Below are 19,369 nucleotides of genomic sequence, written 5' to 3'. Positions count from 1 at the left end.
AAACAATATTGTTTTTGTTGTTGTTGTTATTCATGTTTACCGAAATTTGCTTTTTGCTCACGGAAAACGCACCACTGCCACAGCCTCACCGCCTTTCGCTGCCAAACGATGATGAAGGATCCGTTAATGTTTGCGTCTTATAATCTTCAATGCTCTGACGTACAGTCGCAAACTTTTATCCCCACAATGTGATCTATCACGGAGCGGGTTAATGTTACCGTATACGTTTAGAGGTATCTCGCGTCCAAGCGATACAACGCCTCCGGTTTAAACTGTAGATACATAAACCCCTATATCAAATAAAAGCTTGTAGAGTTGGCTATCACACTAAATTAAGAATTTTGAAATAAAATAAATTGTCGAATTTTTATTGCTGTTTTCTCGAATCAATTTTTCACTTGAAGGGGATACTTTAAAGAGCTCAAACTCAAAGGAAATTTGTTCGTTTGCCTTCTGAATTTGGACAGTAGGTAGTTAAACATAAAGAACAAGCACGTGTCTACGAAGTTTTTCTTTCTAAATATTTTTTTCTCCGATAGCGATTTTTGTACGATCACTCCACATTTTTTTTAATCGTTTTTCAAAAATGTGCTGAAACTTTTCAGTGCAATTGAATATGGCAAAACGCAGACACGCTTTTTTAGCGCTTTGGGTCCGGAAACTGAGGAGCAAATTAAACTAGCGAAAAACAAAATTCGCTTTGACTAGTAACTTTTAAAAGGTGATTCGGACGCTCGCATTTAAAGGTCGTGAAAAATTCGGCAATTCATTTTATTTCAAAATTCTTGGTTTAGTTTGATAGCCAGCTCTATAACCTTTAATTTGATATAGGGGTTTATGTATCTACAGTTTAAACCGGACGCGCTACATCGCTTGGACGCGACACACCTCTGAAGGTATAAGGTAACCTTAATTGAACTCTCCCCTCGATCCACACCCTTTTGCTTATTATTATTATTATTATTATTATTATTATTATTATTATTGTTATTGTTATTATTATTATTGTTATTATTATTATTATTATTATTGTTATTGTTATTATTATTATTGTTATTATTATTATTATTATTATTATTATTATTATTATTATTATTACTATTATTATTATTATTATTTTAGATCTTTATTAACATATACCAAGCAGCTGAAATTGTTATTTACAAGTTAAAAGTTAAGAAAAGAACTATTAAAACTTATTTACAATTCATTCCGATTTCGAGACTAATTTTCAATCACAAAACTTTTTGAAAGAAAATACAAATGTCATAATAATAAATTCCAAACTATTTACAAGTCAAAAGTTCCAATTCTAAAAAAACAATTCACAGAAAATCAAAGGACACACGCTTGGCCAGCGTTTAGGCGACAGTCATCGATGAAATCCCCTTGTGGAATTCTGTGGAAAGCTGTCCTGGAGCCTCTTACGCATGTGTGTACCGACCTTAAAATCTCAAAAGAAAGCAATGTTCTAATCCAAGTGATAGTAATGTGATAAGGTTCCTCATTCTTTTCTGAGAGCTTCTCGGCTAGGCGTTTGAGAAAGCAATTGCAGTCGGCTCCCATCCCACCGTTGGTTCCAAAAACTAAGGGAGTGAAAGATCCCATTTCATCGTCCAGCACCCTCTGTTGGTACTTCCGCTTTTTCTCCTCTTCCAGCCCTTTAAAGATTGTCGATGTTGCTTTTCCCTTGTTACACTTGGAGTTAACATGCGTTACTCTGACATCGAAAAATGCTGTAACTCCTCGAGACCAAAAGCCCCCTGCCTTCATGTCCAGTCTTGCCTCCGGACTTGTCACCGCGCTTCTGAGGTTGAATCGCTCATTGTCGAGAGGTTGTAGTTGTGGTGCGACTTCAACGTTGGTGCAAACCGTACCAAGAAAAGAGGTAAGTAGGTTGCGAACGCCATCGTGTCTCTGCGCCACGAACCCTCCCTTTTTGCATGACAGGGCATGGCAGACGGTATACTTCTCCCTACAAACACACTTGCTTGGTAAATCAGATAGGGGAACACGCAGAGAGTTAGCCTGCGAGCAAGCTCTCTTGGGGGTGGGGGGCGGGAGGGAGAAAGAGGAGAGAGCTTGCAACGATGTCTCAGGAATTTTCATTTCTGCGTTGAATTTTTCAACGCAAAATGCTGATTGGTGGATATTGAATTTGGTGCTAACGTCATTGCTCTTCGCGTGCGTCGTGTTGACAACACAAAAATGGTCGCGGAGTTTCTATTTGTGAAGATTGCGAGAATTTCTCTAAATAACTTAGGTTTTTATCTGGAATTAAAACCCGACAAAGTCAAGCTGCCAATGCTTTACTTCAAAGAAGCGATGTTCTTGCAGTTTTACCTACGAGATTTGGGACAAGTTTGATATTTCAACCTTTTGCATCAAACAATGTTAGTTGTTTGCCCATTGCAAAGTATCTTTATCGATTACTTGATCGCAGAAGCAAGAAGAATGGGGATGCCTGCCGCTTCGATTGCCGATATTTCAGATGGAGAGTCAAGGTCGGCCAAGTTTAAGCTTTTGTTTGGTGTTTGGCTCAGCCGATAAAAATATGAACATCTTTCAGCTTACGCCACAAATTAAAGCTTTCTGAATATATTGACTCAATTCCGAGTGCTTCGGTACGGCGTTAACAGCGAACTGCCAGTTTTTTAGGGCAACGGTCTTTAGAAGCGCAATGATTTCCTTTTGATCTGGCACTCTCACGTCTGCTTTGCTACTCGTTCACAACATCACAAATTTCACACGAGTTGAGTGTTCCAATGAAACCACATTGTCGATATTGAGAATTGCGTCCTCGTTCTCGGAGACCCGGCTGCAAAATTGAGATCCTTCCGATTTCCTTGCACTGCTTCTTTTTTCCCTGGCCGGACCGTGTCAACTTTTCGACATTTTTTTTATGTCCAGTAGTTTTGTGGCGTTGACACTGCAGTGCAGTCGGCAAGATTCGCTTGACCCTTGCGACGACATTTGTGACCTCGACCTTTTGGTCAATCGGCTTTTAGTGTGCTCACAATTAAGTAAAATCCTTCACTAAATTTTCTGATTTTTGTGGCACTCGGTAGGCATACTCAATCAGAGAAACTATAGTTTTAGTCAGCAAGGATTCCTGGCTTTCGAAGTGTATCTGATAACATTGTACCTTTCACGTGTTTGTTTACGTTTGCTATCGTTTCCGGTTTGCGCTGATTGGCCAAATTCTGACAGCTACGACAGCAGGGAGCCGCGGGGAGTATTGGGGGCGGCATTCAAATTCCTGAGACATCGTTGCAAGCTCTCTCCTCTTTCTCCCTCCCGCCCCCCACCCCCAAGAGAGCTTGCTCGCAGGCTAGCAGAGAGTCTCTGAGTCTCTCCGAGTCTATTATTATTATTATTATTATTATTATTATTATTATTATTATTATTATTATTATTATTATTATTATTATTATTATTATTATTATTATTATTATTATTATTTGTTTGGTTCTGCGGTTTTCTTTCTTTCTTTCTTTCTTTTTCTTTTTTTTTTTTTTTTACAGTTGATTCCCGATAACTTGAACATTCAACGGAAATTGAAAAAGGTTCGAGTTATCGGAAGTTGAGAACAATATGTCGAGGGTTTTTAATTAACTCCACCCAGGACTGTTGTTAAGCAAATTAAGGGAGTGTAGTTTCTCAGGCCTTGCTTTGAATTTAAAAAAAGTTACGATATTTTTCATAGTAAACATGGAAACTCGAAGAATCCAAGACATGCTATTGACTATTAACAATAGCATATCTGACAAAGCTCCACCTGCAATTAGAGATCTTATCACCTTACACTCGACCGAGTATGAGCTTCGACATGATTACATCCTTTCTCTGCCAAACGTTAACACGACTAAATATGGTTTCCAATCATGGAGATATTTTGCCGCAAAGATATGGAACGAGCTAACAAATGATAATAGAATTAAAGCCAGCACTAATGAAGTGATGAACAAAATCCGATCCGAATTTTTTTTTTTTCCATCCGATTCTCAGTTCTTAGCTTTTACTGTTTTTATACCATGAATTGTTGTTCATTTTTTAGCTTCTAATTTTTAGTATATACTTGGCCGTGGATTACCTGTAAACTAGCTTATTAAGCTAAGCGTACATCCCACTTTAAATAAAGTATAGTTATTATCGTTATACATGTTTCGGATGAGACGAGACTTCATCCATCTTCAGTACAGAAAACCCACTAGAGAGTGTCAAATAAATACAAGATGTATACAATAAATAGTATTAAAGCGCGACAATAAATATAGAGTAAATAACTAATATCAACGGGGCAAGAAAAGTAAAAATATGGCTGATAACGGCGTGACAATAATAAAGGAACAAACCAAAAATGCATGCTGAGCATAGGCAAACGAAATAGCTAGTGAGAGATTGACGTGAAAAACTGGCCTTGATTTTGAACTGGAAAGGCGGAGGCTAAGATGGTGAAAAAATCTTCACAACATAAAGCTCGGCAGTTTTCTAAGTTTTGAAGGTGATGTCTAAGAATTTGGGAATTTTTGTTAGTGGAAAGGTGCTCGCAGCTTCGTGTAGCGAGATGCCGGTTAGATTTGCCGACATAAAAGATATCTTCTGAGATACTATTTCAACGGAAGCATAAATAGACTGAGAATTGAAACAAGAACAAAAAGTGAATGTATGGAGGTAATTAGGGAATGTCCACAAGCCCCTCCATTCAGTCTACACTACTGTGGAACACATTTTAGAATGATTTGATGCATAGTATAAACAACTGTGAACTATCCATGTATGCTGATGACAATCAGCTTTATTCAGTCGGCCAAAGGGTCGAAGATGTTTAAAAATAAACCCTAGATGAGAAGGGAAGTTATTTACCGAACTGCCGGGCATACGTGAAATCAACTCCGAGGTAACTTCTCTAAACATCAAGTTAAAAGTTTTGGTCCAAACTCCGTGAACAGTTAGATAGGCATTGTAATCATTGACTTGGTGATTAAGCATCATCCGGGACCAAAGTTGCTGAGGGTGTTTGTTGACAGTGAAATAATTTTCAAAAGCCATATCCACGCTTAGCGTAATTGTTTCCCCAATTAGCACCGTCTTCCCAGGGTGTCAGACCCTCCTGACACGTAATAAATTTTATCTATTTTCGCTATGCTTTTTTGACAATAACCTTATAGCCTGCTTTGGAGACGCATCTAGCTGCGTTTTTAACAGCGATTGGATTTGCCTGTGCCATATATAGCCAATTCTATTTTTAATTTTCTAAATGGATGGACGTCTTCCAAATGTAAGCCATAGAGATGAGAAGCCGACCTATTAGTCTTGTCAACACATCAAACCCTTCTTTTGAGTGTATAAATGGAGCTTAACAACACGGCAATTATCGAGCATCCCTTAATTAATCCCTAGGCTAGCCCTATTGGTCCTTACAAAACAAGTAATTTCCAGTTAAAACAAAATCGTTTAGATTCGTTCATCTGCCGCACGAAAGATCTTAAAAACCGCGTATCACAACTGCACGTTTTCTTAGCAAAAATCACCCGTTCAAGAAAACAAGACGGATAGCCGCCGGTAAGTTTAAATGTTTTTTTCTCAATATTTGTGTTTTTGTAACCTCATAAAGAACCCATACAGCTTCAATATAAAACAAACAGTCTGATCATCTCGGTTTAATCTCAAATTCGCTCAAAGAACTTTCCGTCCGGTGTGTGCTCGACATTAAAGAACCTTTTTCCTTTGATAGATAAAAAAAAAAAAAAAACAACAGACAGCAATCAGAACAAGCATTCATCAAACGAAAGAACTTGCCAAGACCTTTCCTTTTGAATGTTTATATTTCTTTCATAAGAACCAAGTTCAAGAAATCGGTTTAGAAACGTTTTGGTTTGGCATGGATCACCCAAATGAAATCTTATGAATAATCCTTTAACCCGTACTTTTTACAATGCTGTCACAAAATATAAGCGTTTTTCTTTCGACACGAAAGCCTTTTGGAACCCTTACATTCGTTTATGAGGTACAAAACTTGGTTTGTAATTAAAATAAGTGCTGTTGCTCAGTTCTTTAACTCCCTATGTATGAAGCTTTATTGCCTGTAACGCTTTCAGTTGGTTTGCTTTAACTTAATCATTATTGAATCGGTGGATTCCCCACCTCTGTTAAGGTAGACCCGTTAGATGACAGCTAGATATCGAACAGTATTTTCATGTGCAACGGTTAACATCTGCTGAGGTGATTTTGATCTTACTCTAACAAGAGCATTCAGATAAAACATATTACTTTCCTGAGGTTGTGTTTATTATTCTAAACGAGGTGATTCTAACGTTCAAGCATGTCAGCGAACTTCATGAAATCCTGAAGCGAAAACTGAGACTGCCCAGTTAAAAACTCCCCAGTATTTGGTTGGTAACGCCAAGCCGTTCCGGTTAAGTTGTACTTAATGCTGAATGTGTGGATGAGTATTGAGAAGTATTTACAGAATAAATTTTAGTTTGGGTTTTCTTGCAGGTGAAACATCTGTTAACAAAGTAAACGTGCGAACATTAAGTCGGCGGTCGCTTTGTTACTGAGCCAAGCAATGGTGCCGATGAGCCTTTTCGGGCTTTTTGCCAAAATCCAAAGAATTTCATTCGCAAATATTTAATCCGCAAATAAATAGACTACAAAGATATAACTTACTCACTTCCTCTTTAACACGAGTAGCGTTCCCACGGGTCCTTTAGGCGTCAAATGCCGCATACACAGCCGATATAATTTCCTTTTCGTTTTGATGTTTTTGACAATTTCAAAAATGTTGGTTTATGGACTAGGGGATTCGCCGCCAAGGCTAGTTCAGTGGAAATTTGATCGCTTAATCAGGCGCGTTGGAGGGGGGGGGGGGGGGGGGGGTTCGAGGGGTTCGAACGAACCCCCTTTGAAGATCAATAAAGGTGGAAGAAAAACTTTTAAATAAAGTTCCTATGGTCGAAATACATCAACTTAAGAAAAATAGTGATATAAACCCGTTCTTTAGGCCTCATGTCTTATCCTCAGTAAAAATAAAAATTGTCAAGAATCCTTGGAGATTAATTTTAATGACCTTTCATTTTTTGCCCGAAAAAGCCATAGAAAAGCATGCTTTGCGATACGTTTTGTTCTCTGAATGCGGCATTGTTCTGAAATGAGATTCACTTCAAACTTAATAGTTCAAGCCTTGTTGAGTTTCACGCGCAATTACGTACAAGTTCGCCTGAGAACATTCACTTGTGAATGTGAACGTTCCATAAGCGCAATGAGGAGAGAGTAGGCTGTCCGCCCTGGCTCTAATGCATATCAAATATGATATGCCTGTCAATCTTGACGAGATAGTCAATTTGTTCAAAGGCCTACACCCGAGAATGATGCAGTTTACTAGCTTGGTGTATGACTATCAGCAGATCGAATAGCTACCAGAACTTGACAGGGCGCGGAATGTACGTTGAACTTTCTTGTTTAAGTTGAAACAATTATGCCGTCGAAGTGATGTGTATAGCTTAAAAAGCTGCTGTATAACAAAGTTGTGATTTGCCTAAAATGGGTCTCAAAATGCAGGAAATGAGGTTTCTGGGAACCTAGATTTCAAAAATTTCAGGGGGAGCATGCCCCCGGACCCCCCTAGTAAGAGCTCCGGCGCTCAGCAAGATTTGGGGCTCAACGAATACCCCTATCGAAACCTTAGCTATTTTGGACTTTTTTTTTTTTTTTTTTTTTGGATGTCTACAATGTTTTTGTTGTTTTCGAATATTAAATGGCACTAAAATAAGACTTTGATCAGGAGGGATTTGCTGAAGCAAAGGCATATAGAAAGAAACGAGGAAAGATTTATTGCTCGACGTTTCGGGGTCATCGTGACTCCATTATCAAGAGCCACGGTGACCCCGAAACGTCGAGCAATAAATCTTTCCTGGTTTTTGTAAAATAAGACTGTTTGAAAAAAGGGAACAAATCGCACTGCTGTTTAAACAGGACGCAATAGACTTTCGGTAAGAAAAAGGAATTTAAAATTAATACAATATAAACTACTTGTGATAATGCGATTTCCCTTGAAAAAGACTAAACTGCTGGTCATGAGTGATCGTTCAATAACAAACTCGTTTGGCGAATCTTAAAATAGCTTAAAATGATCTTGATTTGCATCCGTACTTAACAGGTTTGTAGTGACTGCCGCAAAATTTCAACAATTACCTACGATCTTTTAAGAGGCAATTAAGATAAATATTTTCATCCGTTTGGAGTCGGGAGATGATTAATTTCAGCCCTAACACAATTGAAATGAGTTGGAGAATCGACACTCAAGATTGGCGTGGATGAATGTTTAAAACTATCATGATAACTGCGCATGGGCTGAAATGTAGCGATAATTGTTTCTGTTTAGTTTTGTTTGTTTTTTCTTCTTTTCATTTGTGAAAAAAAAATATCAGTTCTATTTTCAGAATAAGTTCATTTGTTTGCTTGTTTGTTTTGTTTGTTTCTGCGTTCCAAATTAAAAACCTGAAAACTGATCCACTAAACGGCTGATTGGCCCATCTACGTTCGCTATTGCGTCGTTAGCCAGACACGTTCGCGGTTCTATCAAGCCTTAATGGTTACCGTATTACCTGGCGCGTTGGTGTATTTCGTAAAGAAGAAAACCGATTTCTTTGATTTTTAGCACCCTAGATGGAAACTGTCTGAATTGAACACCAATGCTATTTGCTTTTGTTTTGTTTTCTTCATGTAAGTGTAAAAATGTTTGTGATACCAGGTTATTTTTAATGAATGATGATGAATGATAGATGTTTTCCTTTCTTCATCAAATGAGCCTTGGAGCTCCGAAGTTCCAGGAAAATATCAACCATGCAACTTGCAACACAAAATGCCTATTACATTTTCTCAGAAAATGGTATGCTAATTTTTTTTCTGTTAGTTGACGCGTGCACAGCTATCGGAAGACTGAAGGTAGAGTATCGCCCATTTCAAAGCTCATTCCCAAGGGAAGTTTTCTTGAAAGAAACTTGGTTATCGGGACACAGTACTGCAAAAACATTCAGCGTTACATGAAGAACATGTTTATGCTGCATATGACGCAAAATTAAATATCTTATACGCATCTGACTTATCGCATGTTTATGCCTTTTATTTCCAAAATAAACTTACCATTACAAAGTACAACATCCATGGAAATGCCTTACCAGTTTTCAGCACCGTATGGTTCTTTTCTGAGGATAAGTAAAGCCGCTATGGAAAGTAACTGCAGCCATCTGCTCTTCGCATGCGATAGAAACCCTTGTACTTGATAAATTATCCACGAACTCTGGCTTCGTTTTGACATTCCCCACGAGCGGTTTCCCATTTGGGAAACTTTCTAGCTAATGTTATCGCTTTCCAAAGGAAATTTAACAAAACGTTATCATTTCAATATGAAATAGATATTCATATGTGAAGACTCTTAGTCCCCAGGTGGCAAAACTTCCCGTGAAGAATGTCACAACGAAGCCAGAGATCTCGAATATATTATCAAGTACAAGGGTTCCATTGCAGTTGAAAATCTGATGGCTACAGTTACCATAGCGGATTTATTTCTCCTCAGAAAAGGACCATACGGCGCTGAAAACTTGTAAGGCATTATGTTTTATTTTGTAGCGACAAGGTTGTTTTAGAAAATAAAGGTACAAATCCGCGATAAATCAGATGAATACAAGATATTCAAATTTACCTCTACAAAAAAAAATAGCATTATCGGACAGTTTACACTTTGGATGTTAAAAATCAAAGAAATCGGTTTAAATCTTTCTTACAAAAAACCGCGACTCAAAAATGTTACCGACCCGCCAATAAAAGGGTTTGGACAACCTCAAATGGGAGCACTACGGTAGATCTCGCTTTGTTCCTGGATGGCATCAAAACAGTTTCTCCTTGAAATGAGAATTGTTTTTTTTTTTTTTATCTGATCTCATTTTTGTATTCAATTTTACTCTATTCAGTGCCAGTAAACGTTTGGCAAAATCAGTTGTGTAAATCAAATTAGTTTGTTCCGTGAGAAATTCTAATTAAAGGATCCTTTCGGCAGCGTACACATAATTAACACCTAGTTTTCCCTTGATGACGTTTAAAGAAAAGTATAAACAGTATCTAATTACAAATCTTTAAATCTCCTAAAAGCTACACTCGGACAGAGTTCACACATTTACTACGTGAATTTCATTTACCACCCTGATGTTTCCAACGAAAATTCTCGATCGCAGGATTTCCGCTGCGGGTCTTTATTTTATTTTTTTTATTTTTTTTTTTTTTCATCTAATTCTTTATTATTTATTTATTTATTTTACATTTAATTAACCGACCAAGCGATTCTTAAAGGCATGAAATACCATCTTTTCGTTCTATCTTTAATCTGAAAAATGACAAAAGAGCGCTACAGAAACTGACAATTCCCTGTATCGTGGTTTTATTTCACAACCACGAGTAGTTTGATGCAATACATTTGTTTTATAAGAGCCTACTGGTAAGAGCTTTATTTGGGAATTTAATCCACATTGTTTAATAAGAACACATGAAGGAGGACAAAGTAAAGGCTAACATCAAGTTACAGAATGTCGCTGAGCTATATTCTGACATTTTGAGGTTTACTAACAGACGTTTTTATAGAAAAATAGAGTTCGAGTTATCAGGGTAAATTTGAGCCAAGAGAAAGTAAAATTAGTGGGCTTCTACTGCACTAACATTAAACCTAGTGCAGCCTTATTACTCGTCCCAGGGACCCGTTTCTCGAAAGCCCTAGTAACTTTTCGGGCCCGAACATCAAATATTCAAGTAAAAATCTAAAGAATAAATGCGCCGATCCTACGGCTGACAAACCAGTCCATTTTGTTTTGTTAACTGATGATTTTATCATATTATCTGCAAAACTATTGAAACCTTGATCTTGAATGTAAGCAACAACACCTTTCCGGGCCTGTAAATTATTCGGGACTTTCGAGAAAAGGGCCCCAGAATCTTCGCGAGGCATAAAAAACTTGCTAATGAAGCCTACTTTAAACCATAGGGGGAAGGCGGGGGGGGGGGGGGGGGGATTCTGCTATGGCAATGAGACTTGGAGGAAAGATAGTACGTCCAAAGATGTTTCTTTTGAGACCTGTAACGAGAAGTGATGACCCGTCATGTGACGTTGTAAGGAGGTCTGTCATGATTGTCAAATGGCGGCCATCTTCGATCTGCCATCTTGGATTTCCCCAAACTTCCAAGAAAACGCTACCTGTGAATCACTCCATAAGAAGTGCACTGTTCATATTAGAACTTTCTTTCTAGTTCTAACAAAACTTTCACAATTAAATCTAAAATTTATGAGTACAACAGTAAGTCGGCGTAAATGAGGCGGTTGGTATTTCATTGCAATTTAGCAGTAAATAAACATTGAACAAATTCGGCCGATTAGGTCTTTCCGTTGAAACAAACACATATCACTGAAAATACGATACCATTAGAGAAAATTGTTTTTCGAAAGACTTTTTTTTGCGTTAGTAAGGGTCCCATTAACAGATATAGACTAATGGCTTGCTTGCTGCCCAAAATTCCCACGGAACTTAAAATCCTGACATTAGCTCCCGAAGTATTCAGGAGAGTGGCTGGTGATATATTTCCTTAAAAGACCATTTATCACTGATCTATTTTGTTAATTGCGTTTTCTTGAGTGGTTGAATGTATTTTGCATTTTGATCCTAAGCTAAGGGCGGATGATCAACCACTTAAAGACAATTCAAATGAATAATGACATTCAAATTAAAAAGATGATAAATGATATCACTTATGAGAAGAGCTTAGTTATCTGGGAAACTCTCTTCCACGACGCGTACAAAATTCTAATGACACTTAAAACTTACTTATCCACCACCGTTTATTGAACGCTACAGCTGAATATGCATATTGGTTACCGCAAGCAGAGGTAATCCTTTTCGAATAAAACAGCATAAATTCTGTTCGTCGCATCGGCACATCTATATCTTTGGATCGAGTTGTTCCATTTAAAATCTTTGATTCAAGAGTGTTCGAAGCAAGATCGACCGTAAGTATATTTTTCCTAAATGCCTCAAGCTACAGAAACCGGATTAGGCCTTGGCGGCCGTGTGGGCCATAAATTGTCCTGCCTTGTTCCAAATCAGTTTTTCTGGTGTTTTTCAGTGGACGTATCTTCTGCAGAAACTTTCCCAACACTGGGATACTAGGGCTAACTAAGTAAATGCATGAGGCAATGTTCCGAAGGTTATTTAAAGCCTTGATACGGGAACAGCTGAATGGATTAAAATGAACATCTCTTATCCCCGTAATAACCATATATTTTTAATGTATTGTTTTAAGTACTTAGAGCGCCAAAATCAAACAAATGCCGACATTTGTGATAGTGAGACATTTAACCACCAGTGCACGGAAGAGAATATTGCTTGTGGGCTTTTACTCCTGTGATTGGGCAGATATACCACAGAACGTTCGCCAAGTTGTTAAAACCATGTATGGCAGAAACCATATTTAGTGATTCCGCGAGTAGCGACAATTTTTGAGGACAAGGTTCAAGGCTTTATCAAGTTCACTGCCGGCCAGGATTATTATCGCAAGAGGTACAAACACTTAAAAATTTATGCTTTTTTTTCCTAATTTTTATCGTAACCGAATTTTTGACTCTCTAACAGGCTCTGTCAGGTTTCTCCTATAAGAAATATTTCTCATGTTTGCTTGCCGTGTATGTTTTCTTCGTTTATTTTTTCTCTTCTTTTCCTTAATTGTTTTAGTTTCGTGGAGTAAGAAATTCACGGCTCTAGTCCTTTTCACACTTCTATTTGATGTGATTTGAATGCAAATCTTCTCTGGGAGACCGTTCATAAATTGTCGTTGCAAAACAGGACCTTATCAAATTAACCTTAAAATTCTAAGAAGGGCTTCATTCATAAGAACAGAATGGTTAGAGTCATTTCAAAAATCAGTTTTAAACTATCAGGTAAAATTTGCGCAAAATAAGAAATAAAATAATCCTGAGAAACAAATTGTGAAAAATTTTACACCACGCTTCACGTCACTTGTGAAAAAAAATATTGATCCACCTGCTCCGGCCTTTTGTTATGTTTTTAATTCAAAAATAAATTGTTTATAATATTCCAAGTATAAAAATATTCCTTCTTACAGTTGAGGTCTAGCTTAAGATTGAGAAAAAACTCATAAATCACATGTAACACGTTTACAAATCCTTAATCCCTCCATATCCTTTTGTTTAATTTCATAAATTTTAAGAACATGAAATATTTTTAAGGTGATACTTTTCATATCTAGGCTTTTGTCTCAAATCCGTTTCGGCATATTCGGTTATTATGTCCGAAGTGGTACGTTTCTAAAATTTCATCAATTTCTTTAATTTATGGTAGCTTGTGCTGCTCACTGTCTAAACCTCGGATAGACGATCTTTTCATAAAAGCTTTCGAGAGAAACTTCTTGTACTCAGGATTCTGAAACCCTAAAATGCGTAGAATAAAAAACAGCTGCTTTGCCTCGTTGATATTCTTTTCATATTAAAAACACATAAAGTTACTAATGACAATGACACGTTTGGTGACACGATGACAGGAAAAAGAGTATTCTTGTTTTCTAAGCAATATTTTTTCATTACTTTTTTTTTATCACTATCTGAACAACCGCCAATAAATCATAAATAAAAGGCTATTAGTATAGTGACACTTAAATCAAGTATTTGGTAAGGAAAGCGTCCCATTCTTTATGTAACGCAGCCAGTCAACTCTTAAACCTCTTTTCTTCCTATTATCGCGTACTACCTTGAAAGTAATAACCTGTTTGATATGTAAGCAATATACAAGGAAGCCAGGGTTGCACAGAGTGTCATCAATACGTGCCCTTTCAGTTAGTTTTTATTCTTACAATTTACCTTTTACGTCCATAGCTCTCAAACTAGAACTTACCTCTCGTAAAATTCATACGAAGCTATATAAAGTTCCATTTTTTCTTGCACTTTCATCCGCCAAAGCACAATTTTATGCCATGTTTTTCTTGTGAATGTCTCGGTCCGCGGACCACCCATCAATCTCAAACATTCTGATCCCGGCACGCCACTTACTTTTCATTAAGCTATTGACATACAGTTACAACATAAAAGATCATGTCCTGATTTGCCGATTATCTAACTTAAATAAAAAAGAATGAAACAATTGATCCAAGCAAATATTACCAACTGCAACTGAAATATTGCTGGTAAATCGTTCTGAAAACATGAAGTTTGGGGGAAGCGTTCAAGAAATGGAAATAATATTAATGCACACTATTTCAGATGGTCTCCTTCAAAAGCAGTTTTAAAGCAGTGTTGACGGGTTATGAATTTCAGACCTGAAGAGCGACGTTTTCCGCTCACTTGCCATGTACTTTTCCAACACTGAATTGTAATTGTGCAAATCGTCCAAGGAAAGGAGAGCTGAAAGCAGAGAGATTAGCATATTTGAGAGTGACTGGTGGTTTGTGGGAGATGAATTGTCATAACACCATAAAATTGCCATTCGGCTGAAGAAAGTCCAAACCATATCCATATGTGGAAGAATTTTAGGCGTAAACGGAAAGTTTCAAAAAGTATAGCTCATCGAATATTCATGTCCCGGTGGCAGACTGAACTTCATCGCTTCACTATAGATTCGTTTGTTGCATAAATTACACAGCTCATGCAGAAAGGACGTCACCCCAAAATTGAACCAAGGGTAATAAACCCAAAGCAGTGAGTCAGTAAGATAAAAGTAACAAACTGAGAGAACAACTTTTCAAAATGCACGTTTTTTGTGTTTTTTTTTAGTCGTTACTAGAGCTTGGGGCTACCTGTGATTCTGCTGCAAGTTATACATTCCCAGTCGCTGAAGACCCCACCGTTTACATTACGGAGGACCTCAGGTATTAGTCATACACACCCAGACAGATCTTTAAAGGGGCACTGTCACAGCGATTTTGCAGTATTTTCGTCAAAACTGCTCAAACATTTGACGAAAAACCTTTTTGCTAACATGAAAATTTCTCTTAGAACATCGGGAAGAAAAAATCTTAAGGGACTTCTACAAGGAAGAACTAACTATAATTGGTTTTCAGCGACTTCTCTAAAATACATAAGAAGAACTTGAAAGAAGTGGCCAATTTTTTCAAGTTACAATCCATTTCCATCCTAGCCATCCGCAGCCAAACATAACTAAAACTAGTTTCTGTGCAATAGTAGGGTTATTGTTAACAAAACTGAACCATTATTTTAACGATTCCATCGGTTGAAGTATGTTTTTTGGCCATTCAAAGTAACAATAAAATAGGTGACACTGCCCCTTTAATTTTGCTTCGGCATCGAACTATTTTGGGATAGTTTGTAACATATGACCTCTTTTCTTTTTCCTACATTTTAAGCAGAATTGAGATTGCAAGTGAAATCATGTCAACTCCCTTTAACAACACTACAACAACCAGGACTGGAAACGGGCAAAACCAGATTGAGTTCCAAGTCCGCATGGTGTTCTTGTGGCTCATTATAACAGTAGGACTCATCGGAAACTTGTTTATCGTTGCTGTGATCAAAATGTTTCAGAGCATGAGAACAACCACCAACTACCTTCTTTTCAACGTGGCGGTTGCAGACATAACCACCCTGTTCTTCACAGCCATCCACCTCCTCATCCCGATCCAAAACCCGTTTCCAACTGGTTCACTGGGAAGCTTCCTCTGTAAGTTCGTATACACCAACAATATCACCATGGTAACTCTTCTGGTCACGACCTTGACGCTTACACTCTTGGCAATTGAGAGGTACCACGCGATGATCAAACCGATGATAACGACTCGGAGGATACCAACAGACAAGATCGCCTACTTCATAACTGTTATCTGGATGGTTTCCATGGCGATGGTCACACCGCTGTTTGTGTCCTTAGATTATCGACCCAACTCGAAATCACAATGTTCACCTGGCGACGATTTTGACGAGATGAGGGTTTACGTCACTTTTCTGATTATTACGTTAACGTTGATCCCATTCCTCGGCATTGCTTTCTGCTATTCCAAAATTGTCCTCGGCTTATACTGCACTAAAACAATATGCAGCCGGATTAGGGAGGTGGACGCGCAGAGGTCAATGAAAGAAAAGAAGAAATTGCTCATTGCTCTGGTGGTGTTGACAGCCGTGTTTTTCGTGGCGTTCGTGCCTTATGGAGTGGTGATGATTCTTCAGTTCAACGGGATTACCGGCAAAAATTCTGCACAACTTCGCGTCTTCTCTCGATTGAGGTCGGCTGTGCATTACTTGACGCTCCTTAACTGTTTGTTGAATCCCTTCATTTACGCTGTCCCAAGCACCAACTATAGATGTTGCTTCAAGTATATGATTAAGAAGATATTGCGCAAAGATACCAGGGAGGAGTTGGAAGCTATTGAGTTGCGAAGAAGAGGAAATACGTCGTCCGTCTGAAAAGAAATATGTCGTTTCATGGCATTGATCCTTAAAAACAAAACGGTATGTGGACGGAGCGATGTTGCATTGACTGATCAGAGTTTAAAGCCCTGTTGGCACTATTTATTTATTTATTTATTTATTTATTTATTTATTTATTTATTTATTTATTTATTTATTTATTTACTTATTTATTTATTTATTTATTTATTTATTTATTTATTTATTTATTTATTTATTTTAAAGGAATGTAACTCACTTTCTGCCGTGTTTTAAACGCGAAGGACATACATACTTGTTAGCTTGAGGTTCGTAGTTCTCGAGAGACTTCAAGGACAGAATTTCAGTCAATTCGTCGACTTAAAAGCTCGCCTTCTATAAATTGCCTTAACCTGAAAACTCGTCTTTGATTAAAGAGAAACAGAAGAAATTCTCTTTAACATCAAAAACCCAGATATCTGTTGTAGTTGAGTTCCCAAGTTGGCAGGAAGACCATTCACGTAACGATTTTTCAAATCGAACACGTAGATAGAGACTATAGGAGGCTGTTATTGCGGAAAGGATCAATTAACCTTAAACCTTGTCTTATTAGTGAAGGCCGTGTATCCAAGTGACCTCAGATCAGTAGCCGTGCCCCTCGGTAGAATATTCGGACACTTTATGAGAATATTCCAGAATATTACTGTAGAGATGTCTTTAATCGCTGTGTATAATTACTTATCTGGAATCGAACCCAATGACTTAATAAATTCCGTACTGAGATTTTTGTCTTTCAGTCGAAGGGGTCTGCACATATCAAGGTGCTGGGACACTGACCCTGTACAGTGGAATTTAATTTTAAGTGCACCCCTCTGACCACTGAATATATTTGCGACGAGAAATAGCGGAGTTCAAATCTTTTTGGCCATGCTAATTACGAAGACAGTATTTCATCTATCGGCGATGTCACTTCCCTCGATTTTGTGCAAAAATTCGACTCAAAACAAATCTGGTGGAAGATCAAGGGGGTAGCGACTCCGAGAATGTTTGTTAAATGATACTGACAATTTCTGCTGTACGACCCCGCACAGAGAAGTTTTGAGGGTTTACAGTCCAACCCTGCTAACTCGAACTCGGTTAACTGGAACACCCCGCTAACCCGAACTAATCTTACGTTACCCTTTTCAAACTAACCCCGACACTTAAAATCTTTAACACGTCGGCTGGTAAACCCCAAAATGTTAGAACATAGCTGATTGTCGTGTCATATTCTTCAATCTTCATTGATAGCTGTGTTTTAATCGGTAGGGAGACGTTCTTAACAAGACCTTACGCACTGGTTTAATTTGTTCTTAAAATTTGATCTAAAATTTCCTAAACTTGAACGATGCCAAACTCTTACTGCACCAAAGCTACTGCTCCAAGGTGACTCAAGTTTGCCTATGTCACTCACTGAATACAGCATTCCCATTGATTCACCACGCTTGAAATATACGATCAAATTTATTCCATTGGCGAAAATGTTAAAATAATTAAACTTCAGAGCGATTTCTTTGAATCACAACTGTGGCACAGGCATGCGCACAAGGAAGCGCAGCCAGTTAGAGAAGGTATCCCACTGCTACCTCAGTACGCAGAACGTGGCTTTGCCGTTTTGCTCGTAACTTTGATGCAGGTGCGAAGTCCCAACCCCTTCCCCAAACATCACCTGCTTTATAACTTGGAAACCATGAAAGATACGTGAAACAAAATTTGAAGACGTTGTTTTGTACGTCCTAAGAAGGTGGTGATGACGTCAAAATGTAGAATTGCGTCATAATCGATCCCTCATCTTGAATTTCTACCCTTCTCGAAAACCTCGGAAATCAGCTGTCCAAATTGACTCAAAAGTAAAGTAATCAATAACCATAAAAACGCCTAAATGATAAAAAAATTGTAGATAGACATGAAATTGTTGCATGAAAATGTTTGGAAAGGTCGCAAAATGTGAAGGCTTTCACCGACTTAACTGGACATTAAGGAGGTAGAATTGTTTTAGTACAGCACAATCAGCCTTTCTTTCCTAATTCCCACCTCTCCCCACTCCTCCCGGCTACCTCAAGTCTTATCCAAAGTACAGTTAATAGCATTACGCTTTGTTCTCTTCGCTCTTTGACCTTGAAATCACATTAGACTCTTGTATCTCTACGCCAATACAAATTCTGTAACCGCAAATAAATGTCACTATCTGGGGAAACCTAAAAACCTTCTGCTGGATAATGCTGGATAACTGGATCGAAGTAGTCCTGAGATTAATCTTTTTTTAGTGGGACTGACAAACGTTTAAATTAGCATGGCAGTCTTGGGAAAAGTGGGATTACTTATGGGATTAAGTTGACATTACTGGCATCGTACGTAAGTAACCTGACATGATCTCGTGAAGACTGGCACATATACGTACTGTAAACTGATTTCGTTGTGGTCCTAATGTGAGAATTTGGGACAATTATTAACATAGGCGTGATTAATGTTTGCATTCTAAAATACCTTGTCGTGAACTCAATATTTAATTTCACAATTTCAGTTGCGCAATGAGGGTGCACACGAATGATAAGTCTAAGACAAATGAATGTTATGATGCACATTTGTGACCCTCATTTGTTATCATTAAGAGGGCAGATCGGCTCTTAAAACTGACGTCAATTAAATTAGTATTAAAACAGGATTTAAAGGTAAACTGGTAATCCCATTTTGCTGGTTGAAAATGTTCTTAGAAACTTCTTTTCAGCTTGAAAATGTTCTTAGAAACTTCTTTTCAGCTAAAGGCGAGGAAACGTCAAAGTCGCAAAAATGAAGAGGAAAACAGCTTAGAAAAAGCTCCATTTCTCTCCTCCTTTCTTAATTTCTTTTCTTCACCATTTATTTATCTTAATTGTTAGAATTTGCCACTTCGCAAAATAT

At 37.8% G+C, this 19,369-nt stretch overlaps 1 protein-coding gene across 1 annotated transcript; it reads left to right on the top strand.

Annotated features, from left to right (window-relative positions):
• The first annotated feature begins 15,439 nt into the window (after positions 1-15,439).
• Positions 15,440-16,468, top strand: LOC146452497 (galanin receptor type 1-like). Its single transcript, XM_085097759.1, has one exon. It carries the CDS (start codon positions 15,440-15,442, stop codon positions 16,466-16,468), a length of 1,029 nt encoding a protein of 342 aa, XP_084953885.1.
• Positions 16,469-19,369: the final 2,901 nt, after the last annotated feature.

The sequence above is a fragment of the Pavona decussata genome, unplaced genomic scaffold (assembly GCF_977016875.1).
Source record: "Pavona decussata unplaced genomic scaffold, jaPavDecu1.1 SCAFFOLD_367, whole genome shotgun sequence".
NCBI classification, from domain to species: domain Eukaryota; kingdom Metazoa; phylum Cnidaria; class Anthozoa; order Scleractinia; family Agariciidae; genus Pavona; species Pavona decussata.
The sequence above is the reverse complement of the archived record's forward strand: the minus strand, read 5'-3'. Positions and strand labels throughout refer to the sequence as shown.